General features: G+C 32.8%; 1 protein-coding gene across 2 annotated transcripts in view; it reads right to left on the reverse strand.

Moving 5' to 3' along the window:
• Positions 1–3,528: 3,528 nt before the first annotated feature.
• Positions 3,529–13,719, reverse strand: part of LOC145688150 (uncharacterized) — an 88,029-nt gene continuing 77,838 nt past the window's right edge. Inside the window, exons 2-3 of one of the 2 annotated variants that reach the window (XM_081761965.1) lie at positions 6,373–6,467; positions 3,529–5,591 (exon numbers count right to left, since the gene is read on the reverse strand). In XM_081761965.1, coding sequence (XP_081618091.1) covers positions 4,323–5,591 — 1,269 coding nt within the window. In that variant the 5' untranslated portion in view covers positions 6,373–6,467 and the 3' untranslated portion in view covers positions 3,529–4,322. The remainder of the gene's footprint in view (positions 5,592–6,372; positions 6,468–13,719) is intronic. The other variant, XM_081761964.1, reaches the window with a different exon arrangement.

Raw genomic sequence — 13,719 nt, forward strand, 5'->3', positions numbered from 1 at the left:
AAATAAAAATGAAAATACACTAATTACAATATTAACCAAGGTGCTGAAAGTAGTATGGATTGGATAATTATTTCAAAAGGCGCGATGGTTATGTAGAGAAATAGCATCATATATTTCTCTATTTGGGTATGCAATTTTCAGTTCAGTAAAATGTAATTAATTCTTAGGTTCTTACATATTACATTGCTTCCCTATGCCCTGCTTCGTTTATTATGGAAAGATTAGGTATAATGGATAGTATATATTGTAAAGCATTGACATATTGTAGGATTGCTTAAAATCATTAGATAATATGGAAGTTCTAATCCCTGTACATTTCTTCTCATCAGCTCGTCCAATTCTTTCGAGAAAAAAAATAATGATAATATTTTGGATTCAATGATTATTTTAAGTTCTTACAGTATTAGGCTAATTAAAATTTGGACAATGAATAATTCCTGTCCAATAAAATATTCCGTATTCCTACAACTAGAAGAACTGCAGCATTTCAGATTTTAATGTAGCTTTGTGGTGTCAGTCTATTACAGTTTACGACCTTGGACACCCTCTAGTGGCAAACTCATATTCGTATATTGAGTCAAGTTCTAAAACTCTTGACCGATCTAAGATCTAAATATCAGAGCTGATAATATTTGAAAGATGGCCGACAAATCTGGGTTTCATCTTTTATACGGATTTATATATAAACAAAATACATTTTAGACTTAATCTTATTTCAACAGAACATGATTTTTTTAATGATTTTACTATAACTATGAATATATCGATATGCTAAGGAGTGATTTATTACTAGAGTGTGAATTTAGTTTGGGGGAACATAATTATGTTTGAAAAAAAAAAGAGAGAGAGAACATAGAACTGTGTTTGAAGTGTGAAATGTGTTTGACTTTTAAATGAAAGAAAACAAAAGTATGCAAACATATCGTACTTTATATTCATTTCAATACGTGAAAAATATCAATTTCTATGTACACAATGTGGAACGATGCAAACCTCAAAATGAGTTTTGGCATACAATAATATATAACAGATACACACATAAAAAATACAATACATGTTAAGTAACATCTATGAAATTCTGGCCAAAAAGAAATATGTATCACAGTCAATACATAAATATTTCATTTTAGTGGCAAATTATCACCACACAAGTTACTTATGAGGATCTATGTCTTACAGACATTTATTTATTTATTTATTTATTTATTTGGAATATTCTCAAAAAATATATTTCAGTTTAGTATTTGGAATGTAAACTAAAGCAGGATGTAGCTAGTTATTATTCAGAGGCTGACTACATTGAATGCTAAATATAAAATATTATATTTTACCGAACAGTTTGCTTTAAAAAAATGTTTTGCAACAACGTTTATGTAAAAAAAAAAAAACAATACAAACACAATTTACGTACACAAAGATTAAAACAAGAAACGTCTTTGCTTCATTTCTTTCTGCTCTTATTGTTGGTACAAAACAAATTGTGAACTATTATTGTATTGCACATATCATTGTTCTGATAATCACTTTACGACAAAAATGCATAATTAGTCAATAAAAAGTATACCATGAGAAAAAAAAACAATTTTCGTAAATTGCTACCAGTGATGGACAAAAAAAGAAAAGATTTATGATGGTCATCCCTGAGTTATGTATGGTACTCTTACTTAAAATATAGATCAGCTACACTATAAGACATTCAAGTACAATAGAATTCGCTGTAAAACAAATTGAATTTAGCTAAAGTGTTCAGTATATGGTATAATGAATATATTCATTGCTTCAACATAACAGACAATGGACTCAATTGATTATTTTACAAGCAAATATTTTCAATGAATATTATATTTGTAACACACAGTCATTTTTTTTTTTTTTTGTATTTCCTTAGATAGACTGGTATTTCACATATCTTTGAAAAACTATATATTCTTATTCATACTTAATGCAAAATCAAGCAAACGTGAATCTTTTTTGTCAATTAAAATATTCGTTTGAAGCCAAATTATCAAGTTTCTTACGCACGGCTAAACAAATATGTTATTTTTAAAGACTGATGGATGGACATTAAAAAAAAAAAATCATGCATGCACACATATTCATTGCAAACATAACTAGTCGACATTTAAAATTTTAAATCTGCCTAATGCAAATCAATATTTAAGAAAATAAATCATACGGATTGGAATAACAAAAATATATATAAAATTTATGATGTATTTCTCAACAATACGCCTAGGAAAAAACAGCTTTAATGTCAACACTTAATTAGTTTCTACCAATTAACTAATGCGAGTCGAAATTTCAATATTATTGTCATCTAGTGTATTTGTCATTAAAATTACATTTATTAATTCCGTAGTTTGCAGTTTGTAACTGAGATATGGTAACGTTTTCCAAGTATACAATAAATATGTTCAAAATGAGTAAGTGAAACCTTATATTTGAAAATTTTAAGTTCAAAATGTGTTTTCTATATTAACAATATCATATGTTTATTCCTTAAATAACCTTATAATAATAAACCTTATTTTAAATGTATAAATGAATAATATACGAGTGGAAAATAGTAGATCGATGCCATTTTTTAACTTAATATAATTAATTATTTTAAAAAAAATGGTTTAGTAAAGCACATTATGAAATTATGTTTTTAAATATAAAATTAATACATACACTTTAGCAAGTTTATAGAGATGTGAGAAAGAAAGAAACACAAAAAGACAAGTATATCAAGATTTCATTGAGAAGAAACTTAAATTATATATATTTTTTTAAGCAGAGCGTGGTACATATGTAGTAAACGTACACAACACTATATATCAACGTATATTCCGTGATTTAAATAATCTAAAACATAGCAAAAATCTCAAGTTTGACTCTTGCAGAATTAACAATTCTCCATAAGCATTATTTCATTAATGTTATAAAGTTATTATGATGAAAATAGTTCTCGAAATCACGCCATGCATTCTTTAATATAATGCTCAAATAAAGAATACGATTCAATAAATTAGATAATAATCTTGGAAGTGGATTGATAGTAACAACTTCTGCTATTTTCTACTGAAGTAAAAATCATTTTTAGTGCACATGATACAGTAATTGAGCAACTAAAGGTATACTTTCGTTGTGAACTTTACATCGCACGCAAAATATCTTCTTTTCGTGAGAATGTAAATATTATTATTCACAACCTAAAAAAATAGATAATAATATAAACTTCTCGTTTTTCTTCAAGCAGCGCCAAGAAGCAACACAATAAAATATACTGAAAACGTATGAAAGTTAACATTTGTATAATAGTAAAACACATAAGCATCTCTAAAACTATCAACGGTTAAAATTGTTGTAGAAGTACCAATTCCAGCGTTTCTACATTACTTATATATATATATATACGGATATATATATATATATACAGTTTCACGGATAAGCAATTACGCTGTCATAACAAAAAGATATATATATATATATATATATATATATATATATATATATATATATATATATATATATATATATCTTTTTGTTATGACAGCGTAATTGCTTATCCGTGAAACTGTTTCGATCATAAATTTGTTTGTAAAAATAGCATCGTCAAACTTCTATATAGCCTAGTATTCTTTTCTAAGGACACTTTCAGAATCAGTTTGATTTATTAGACCTGTACAACAAATTTAAATTACAAAGGAAGTGTCATAATATTGTATTTTCTTACCCATTAATTCATCGCATTGATGGTATTGTATTATAATGTGCATATAACAATGACAAATATCAACTGAAATTTCAAATATATTCAGATCACAGTTCGGTGAAATATTAAATCAGATTATGAGAACTACATAATACTATTAAAAATATCCAGAAAATTATTTTTAAAATATGCATTCATAAACAGAACTATAAAAGAAAGCACCTAATAAGTAGTAACATTTAAAATACTTCAATTTCACCTTTCCATCACTGGTACCAAACAGAGCATGTAAATTGTGTTCAACTATGAAACCATGTTGCATACTAGCAGCTAAGGTGTGCAGACATAAACAATTGCAATAAGCGTACAAAACCTTCTCTTCGGAGTAGAAGAGCAGACAACATAACTTGCTGGTCGTCTTTAAAATAGTGTTGAGACTAAAGTTTATTTGGTTGTAAGAAGTTGTCAAAATATACGTATACATTGTTATCTAATTTATCAAGGTCTCTAACAAAGGCTTAATCTCGACTTCGACAATGTCTGTAATAAATGACTACCTTCTTTTCCATCTTTTCCGTAAACTACTGATCACAAGGTAAAGTAAAATGTGATGTAATAGAGAACTTTATACTGTAATGTGACGCTTCATGTGTAAAGCTAAATGATCTGATCGAGAGAAAGCTCTTTCACATAACCTGCACTGGAACGGTCTGTCACCTGTATGTTTTCTATAGTGACGAGTTAACTCGTCTGAACGAGCAAACTTCCAACCACAGCCCTTCCAACTGCACTGATACGGCTTCTCGCCCGTGTGAGTCCTCAAATGGGCTTTCAGATGCGATGATTTCGTGTAAGTTTTCGTGCATCCTGCGTATGTACATGTATGTGTCGTCACTTTCTTTCGACCCCATCTTCGTCTACCTCGTTTCGTTTTCACTGGTTGCTCGGGAAACACCTGTGGAGGAGGTGCTAAACTAGGGTGGTGGTGGTGATGATGATGATGACGATTAGTGAGAAGATTAGCCAGATGAGGAGATGCAGGTGGTGTCATGACACGGATATTTGGGTATGGCTGAAGTCGAGCTCCTGGGTGATTTGGATACTGTAAAGACATGGCCATCATATCGGACGGATTTGGAGTTACTGGAAACGGTGGTCGAAGGGAAGGGTGGTTGTGATTATCCGGACTGGATGGTGGAGACACATGACTATACGGTACTTGAGTAGGGACTATAGTCATGGTTCCATTATACGCCGGACTGGACTCTTGTGGCACTCCTGGTGGCGGTTGAGAATGTTGTGGCTGTTGGTACGAAGATAATACATCACGGCCATAAGGATGACCAGAACCCGACTGAATTGAGTAGTTTGTGTGTTTAAGTTCCTGTAAAGGGCCATTGGCGACACTCCCACTGGTAGCACTAAGTTTCATATCGGATATACTGAGAAACGGTCCACCATATGTATTATATTCAGACACTGGCACTGCTCCATCAGGTGGTCCCACTTCAGTAGATCCTCTTAGTTCGTCACAAGCCGAAGAACCAGCTGTATGAGGTTCAGTTTTAATCACTGTCGTGTTCATTTGGTGTACTCCATGTTGCTGTTGAGTTTCCGGATGAGGCGTAGTGGCTTGTTGATGTTGATAATGGTGATGGTGATGATGGTGAACGCCAGGACCCGGGAAGGAATGGTACGTGTAATCCAAGAACTCTCCACCAGCACTATTATATTTTGGATTCTCGTTGTTAATCGATTCTGGTCGTGTTGGGGTTGGAATTGAATAACCTGAAGAAGAAGCAGGGAGATACCCCGTTGCTGACGTAACTGGTATCGCCCTGTGCTCCGGAACATGGCTCTCACCAAGGAGTACACTTTCGATGTCCTGCCACATCTGTAATATAAAACACAATTTATTAATTAGATGAACTACAGTTAACATTACGTAAGTAGCAAACTACAATAGTCACATCTGTTTAAAACAACGTTTGTTTTGATTACTTAATTATATTTTCATGTCCACATGCAAGGGAGCTACAAATATTATGACTACCTATAAATTGTCTACTTGAAGGGTTAGTGTTTTCTTTATAGCTTATTTAAATTGCTTCACATGTAATTTAAAGAAATACATTTGAGGCAAAATTTTGTTAGATTTCGCTAAGGTGGGACATATTTTATTACCCATATACCAAAAAAAGAAGCATTCCTTTATGTTTGTAGGTTATAAAACGCATATATGCAAATGCCGATGATATAAAATATGATATAGGAGATAATTCAGTTGGTGTATAGAGAAAAATGGTTTGTTGAATCTACGAAATATATCGTCAAGTAAAGGCTAACCAAACTTAATTAATTAAGCCTAAGACTCAAAATTAACAGGTTTAAATTAATAATAATAAATTATAAACCAAACTATTCTAGTTTGCATTATTATCTTGAATGGCTGCTTACGTCCAGGAAAAAAAATGTATACCATATAACGCATTTTCATCTGTCAGTTTTATACATAACTCAATGTGATATATAATAATTAAAGTCTAGCACGGAAGTTCGGTATAGCCTGTGATAATTCAATTTATAAAACAAAGTTTGGTAACCCAATTGTAACGAAATATTTTGTTAGATCAGCGAAGCATTTATCTCTGAATAATCACGATCCGTTTACTTACTATTAGTAGTTTTTTTCCTATCCTGAGCTATTCCAAAACTCTGAATCAGTCTACAGTGTCAAGGCGGTAGTAGTGTTTCACATGTTACATGTTTTCTGGAAGATAGGCAGTAATTGATTTCATTACTCAATTGTAGATGATCATACTTCATTAATATATTTTTGCCTTAGTTAAAGATATAGAAGCAAGAAGAGTACACACGATAGATACAGTGGGGACATCCTTTTTTTATGATTTAAAGCTATAATTTAATTACTTCATTTGAGGTTCCATATTTGTATCAAAATATGCATGTGATTCTTCGGATTTCAAAGGGGGTGGGGGAAATGCACGCTTTTTGAAATATAGGATTGCGGATGGCATATTCAAGATATTTCCGAATGCATAAGCTTGATGAGCTCTTAAGGTGTTTCGAAATGAATGAATTAATGAATCAAAGAAAAACACCACTTTATTGCCTCCAAATAGATGGAGGGGTCTCGAGCATATCTGCTAATTCGTACAGAATGCTAATTCTAATATTTGAATTCGGTGGCTCTCATTAGATTTGCTGATTGTTTGTGGTATGTATGAGCGGGAAACGATGACGGTTGGAGTCTCGGCTACAGGAACTTTTGCCTATATTCTCCCTTGTTGTGTGGTTTTCGTTCTGTGGAGTAGCTCTAAAAGTGCAGATCAGTGATGTCGACAAGGAGATATTAAGATGCAAGTTCTACCCATGATACTTCTTTCCTTTTTTAGGGGATAGTTGAAAATGGGACTATCAAACTTTACTTATACGATAACGATGTTTTCAGGAACGCCGACTGTGAAGGAGAACTTAGTATTAATTACATTTTAATACTAGCATAATTGGAATAATAAAGAATGCTTTCTGTTTTGATTGAAACGAAAAATGGAGGTGGGAGCGTAAGTAGATATTATACCAATATATAATTGGCTGATTCTGTTTAATAAGGGGACAAATTGCCAATTGAAGTAGCGTCCCATATATTCGACATACAAAATAGTGTAGGGATTTATTATTATTGGAGTGTGAGGAAGTATGCAAGCATTTCCAAGCTTTTTTTGGGAGAATGGTAAATTTGAAGGGACTGGTCTTAAGTACTTGACGGGGCATCACTGGACCAGAAGACGTATTGTTTGTTTGAAATCATGTACGTTTGCGTCTCAAGCTAGAACAAATAGGGCTTTGGGGAGAATAGGAAGACTTTGTATGTGTATTTGTAGATGTTTGTATATTGTGGGCACATTATTAGCCTTTTATTGTGTTTTGAGATGTAATATGCGTGTCGGACTCTTGCATTCTTTCTTTGCATTGACTTAAAGAACGTTGAGAGTGAGCAATGTATATTAGGGTGGAGTGAAAATAGTGGTCAAAAATTTCTTTTTGGAATTAATTTTTCTAATAGGGCGGAAAAGTTGCCTTACCATTAGAGTACTGTATCACAAAATATTAGTCTCGTTAATTAATTCCTTTGGGTGCCACATGGGACTTGAAATTTGACTGAAATCCAATATTTTTTATCCGTATTGGTAAAATGGACAAAATTATTTTTTCTGGATTATTTTTCTAATAGAAGAGAAAAAGTTGCCTTACGATTAGAGTACTGTGCCACAGAAATATTAGTCTCCTGAGTCATTTCCTTTAAGTGCTATACGGACTTGAAATTTGGCTAAAATATCTATTTTTGACAGTATTGTGAAATGAGAATTTTTTTTTTTTCTGTTCGGAAAAGTTGTTATACAACAATATTGTATCACAGAAACCTCACTCCTCTGAGTCAATTCCTTTTAGTGTTATAGATATAGAGGGCTCGAAAAGTTAGTTGTAACGTACTTATACTTTTTTACATTATACTTGAATGGAAAAATAAAACTAAGTATCTTACATATATGCTATATTCGATACAACATCTTTATAATTATTACCAAATATTACACAAGTCTCATAACATCAACTTTTTTGTTTCTTATTTTAGTTTGAAAATCAGTTGGAAAATCTTTATAAACATATGTGAACAAAACATAAAAAGAACACTACCTTGTACGTAAAATTGGACTAGATTTATGTGTAGTCTGTATTACCCTATGTACATATTCGACTACAGACATCATTGATAAATACTGTATATTAATAATATTAGAGAAGTTAGTGAGGCGATTTTTCATTCTTGTCTGTTTGAATATAAGCTAAGAAAGCTTTATAATATGATATGTGAAAAAAAGATGACAAAAATACACCACTCAGTACAAACATAAGATTTAGTTTTTTGTGTGTAGTGTATGTTACAATAGACATCTTCAACAATTTTTAGATTAATTGCAAGATAAGAAAAGTTATGTAATGACATGAACATTTCTGATCTCAGTTTGAAAATAACCTAGAAAATCTTAATATACAAATAATATGTGAAAACGACAAAATACATTACTTTCTATTCTTGAAAATGAGCTAGAAAAACTTCATATCAAAATAATATGTGGAGATACATGTCAACATACATTACACTGTAGAAAACTCTGTAGGCTTTGTGTTGAAGACAGGCGTATGTCTTCGGGCTCGAGTCTTGCCCTTATGTATCCATCTCGTGCACTTACACCACAAGCACAAGACGATGCTTCTGTCACCAATTTTACACATCGTTCTACAGCTTGGCTAAGGCATGGAATATTCGGAATTTCAATATTTGTGGTATCACCTTGAATAACTCTATGAATATTCGCAGCAGTGAGATCCATAATAAGTGTGTGGGGGGGAGGGCAAGTTATAGCCAAATCTGTCCAGTTTATGAGTTCTGTGTAGTCTTCAGCTTCAAAATTGAGTAATGGAATGTCGTAATTTCTGATTCCAGGCATTTGCGAGGTTTTTTGCCTTAAGGACTCGTCGAAACCCCAGTTCTCTGATATGTTTCTTCTCATCTGTCATCATAGATAGGAGAATGTTTTCAGGATGTGCAAAGTATCCATTTCTTTGAAGTACAGGATCAATGACAGCCTTGTACTTTCCAGGAAGGAAGCGCGATAACTGAATTATTTTGAAGAAATGTCTTGATCCATCTGAGCCAAAACGTTTCTGTTTTATTCTAAACCAAACTGGCGCATTCACTTTTACAACATACTGAGAGAGCACTTTTAATTCTTCGGAAGGGTTTGGTGTGGTACAATCAAATAATTCTGTTTGCTGTAGGAACCCACCTGACGTGCGAAATGTTTCCTGGATAGCGTTTTGCCAAAGAATCAGGAAAGTGTCCATTTGAAACAGCCCTGCAAATCTCATACAAATATTTCTGATCCGCACTGAGATCATTACAATTCTCGAAAGCTGAAAGATGGCTCTTAATTACATCTTATTCCACAACTGGTTGGTTTTCACAATTTAATAATGATCTTCCAATCTGTCCAGAAAATGCATGAGGACCTGTTGTCTTACCATCAATTGATTCTAGCAAATGTCTTAAAGGGAGCTCATTTACGTGCAGCAGACAAACCAACCATTGCAAAAGTATCTGAACAGACTCTTCTAAACGTCGTATTATTACACCCTTTCTGCCAGTATTTGTTGCAGTCCTTGTATTTGTAGCACGAAAATTTGAAATATTTTCACTCTATGTATTGTAAAATGCTTTGGCAGAATAAAAACACATACTCTCCATTTCAATTCTTTATAGTTCAAGTTTCTAAGACAATTATTTGCCAGGATATCAACCATTCCTCTAGTCTCCTTGCTCGCCAACCTAAAAGTTGGAAAATTTTGCGGAAGGAAAAGGTTAACCATGCTGGTGGCACCCAAAGATAATAGATTTCCAAGAAAATAAATATTGATTTTTAAAATACTTACTAAGGAGCAATAATCCCGCACTATTAGAATACCGATGTGCAAACTTCAATTTTTCACTCCACCCTAATGTATATGCCACCATGGTTGGAAGTGATAACATTTATACGAGATTGCAATTTTTGTTGTTAAGATACAGTACAACGGGGCAGAAATTCCACCCCAATGCGGATTGAATTCGAGCCAGTTAGTAAGTGAACATCTTTACCAGCTATGTCATCCCGGATCTGAACACAATGTGTTTCAATAAAGGAAGAAAAAAAAGATCCAATACAGGGATATGTGTTTGCCATCGTTTAATTTTACACCTCATTATACTAACATATTTATCATTTACTTTCTTTTTAGTCTTAATCGAGAACGGAAATAACTGTGATTTTTAAACCTCGAATAAACAAGTCAAAACATTGTCACAAGCATTTAACTACTTACATATAGGCATGCGTATATAAACTAATATGAAATCGATATAGTCTATGACAAAAAATACACTAGAATTGTACTGAAAGCTATTTTTTTGTATTTTCATTCTCTTAGATTTTAAGTGTCTTGTCTTCTTCCGGCTTTTTTATTCCGAATATAAAATAAAAATACTCTAATGGTATTATCGAGCATAATTCATCCGATACAATAAAATCGACTGACAGCACCTGGAATTGAACTCTAACCCTCATTGAATAGGAGCAAAAGACATACACTGTTCTAGTATATCATGTTTAGATCATACATTGTGAACTAATTTCTTTTAATTGTATATAGTAACATGATTGGCCCATAATTTGAACCCTATGTGTTTCCAAAACAAACTGATAACACTTTCAAGTGAACAAAAATATTTATTACGTGGGAAAGGCAATCAGTCCTTCGAAATCACTAAGATAAGCATTATCAAGAGTAACACAAAAAAATAAATAACAAAAGAGGGAACTATTTGATTTCTCAAAATTCTGCACTTGTTATTAGTGGAAGGTCACTATGATACAAAAATGTATTGTGGATGTTATCATGATTAATTTAAAAATGATGCTTTATAAATCTATGTACTTACAACAAACGTACATTTTAATAATACTTATTGTACTAAATATCTGAATTCTGAAAGAAATCTTTGTTTGATATATTTCAAACTCAAATGTATGAAAGTATACGACATATTTTACCTCTCTCAAAAAAGTACATTATATACAGGGTGTAACACAAATTCATGGTTAAAAGTGAGGAGGTGATTGCGAACATCCAAACAAGTAAAAATGTTCCTATAAACATGGGTCCGATGTCGCTTGGTTTCCGAGATACAGTGTTCCAATGTCGAGTCTCTCAAATGGTTCATTATGGGAAAATGAATGGAAATGTTCAATATAACAGGAATAATGCAATCAAGAGGAATTATGCCTGTGCAAATACATTTACACAAAAATAGAGAATGAAAGTAATCAACATTTGAGGTTATTGGGTTGTCATTGTTGCAACAAATAGAGTCCTTGCAAATACTCTATGGCCTTTGTATGAAACGGGAAACATTGTTATCCAATAACATTACTTTGTCTTTAAAAAATACTTTGTGGCTACATACGTAAGTTATTCTCATGTGCATTCATTTATAACGACTCAATAACACTTTCATGCGAGAGTTGTGATCAATGAAATGCTGTTTCCTATTGTGCGTCGTTAATTGATTTCAGACTTGTACACTTTGTCTTTCAGAAACGGAAGCGGAATTGTCCATTGTTTAGGAACGTTTTGATGTCAGCAATCATATGTTTACGCGTGGACATCTAGTACTATTTGAAAACATAACACTTTGTACCAGGTTGGCAACACTGACAACCAAATCACCTCAAATGATGATTAGTCTCATTCTCTATGATAGTGTAAATGCATTTTCACAGGCATAATTCATCTTGATTGTCATTTTTCCATAGTGAAATCGGAGCCATCGGAGGGACTCGATATTTGAACACCCTGTATCTGGGAAACGAAGTGGAATCAGACCCGTGTTTATAGAAACATTTTTACTTATTTGGATGTCCGCAATCACATCGTCACTTTTGGCCATGGATTTACGATACACCCTGTTACACACACACACACTCACACACACACACACACACATATATATATATATATATATATATATATATATATATATATATATATAAGGTGTTAATGAACTATACAAACAAACTATAAGAGGTGATTCCTCACATCAAAATAAGAGAAAAAGTTCATATGAACCTGTGGGCAAAAGTGCATAGTTTCAGAGCTAAGGCTGTCCGATATCGCAAAAGAAGCCAAATTTCAAGAGTCTCTATTTCGAATTCGAGGGACTGTGGATGGTGGTCCTTATTCACGTAAAGGAAGTCACGCATACGCAATCCAAAAATGCACATTTCATTAATGTTCAATGGGTGTGAAGAGTATTCCGTGCAGGGTTAAATTCCCAGACTTACCATCAACCGAATTTTGAGATATGCATTGATTTTATGATTGGTCCAAAGTAGGCAAACGATAAGCCTTGATAGCAGTGAACACATAATCCTTTGGCGCGATGTCGGAAGTGTTAAGGATCGTCAGCAGCACGGTCTCTCGCACTCGGGAAAAGGCATGCTCCAATGTTTTCTTTCACGTTTATAAATGAAGAAAACGTGAAATATTGACCGTGACGAAATACATCGCATCACGCGTTATTCCGAACACAAAAGAACATGGAGTTGCCGGTTCCTAACACTTCCGACTTCCCTCCGAAGCATTGGATGTCGATTGTTGTCAAGGCTTACGTCCTGCCTATTTTAGACCTTTTTTGAAATCAAGATATGTCTGAAAACTCTATTGAGAGCATATCTGAGAATTACACCATGTAGGGAATACCCTGTATACCTATTGAAAATTGCCGAAACATGCATGTTTGAATCGTGTATGCGTTTCTTCCTTTAACGACCACCATCCACAGTTTCTGGAATTCGAAATAGGGCCTGTTGATTTTTTTTTTTTTCGATTTTGGACAGCCCTAGCTCTGAAAATATGCACATTTCGCCATAGATCTACTTGAACTTTTTCTCTTATTTTGACGTGAGGAATCCGCTCTCACAGTTTATTGGTATAGTTCATTAGCACCCTGTGTAATATATATATATATATATATATATATATATATATATATATATATATATATATATATATATATATATAAAAATATTTATATATATATATAAGTTTATAATAAATAAGTTTACACGTATATAAACTTACAAGGCATATTTGGCTCATAAGGTATACTGTAAATGCATTTAAACGCATTGAGGTCACTTGGGGAATCAATTAATATTATTCAATTTGACTAATTTTTATCATGGACTATTTTGCTCTGATATGAAACAATTTTAGGAGGTTAGACTCAAAAAATCGAGAAATAAGGACTACCCAAAGATATATTATAGGACACATTTTCCAAACAAAAATGACATTCATTTTTGGAATATTATTTTTATTTATGACAGGAACATACGAGG

Source organism: Thermobia domestica, chromosome 6 (genome assembly GCF_964235325.1).
Source record: "Thermobia domestica chromosome 6, izTheDome1.hap1.1, whole genome shotgun sequence".
NCBI classification, from domain to species: domain Eukaryota; kingdom Metazoa; phylum Arthropoda; class Insecta; order Zygentoma; family Lepismatidae; genus Thermobia; species Thermobia domestica.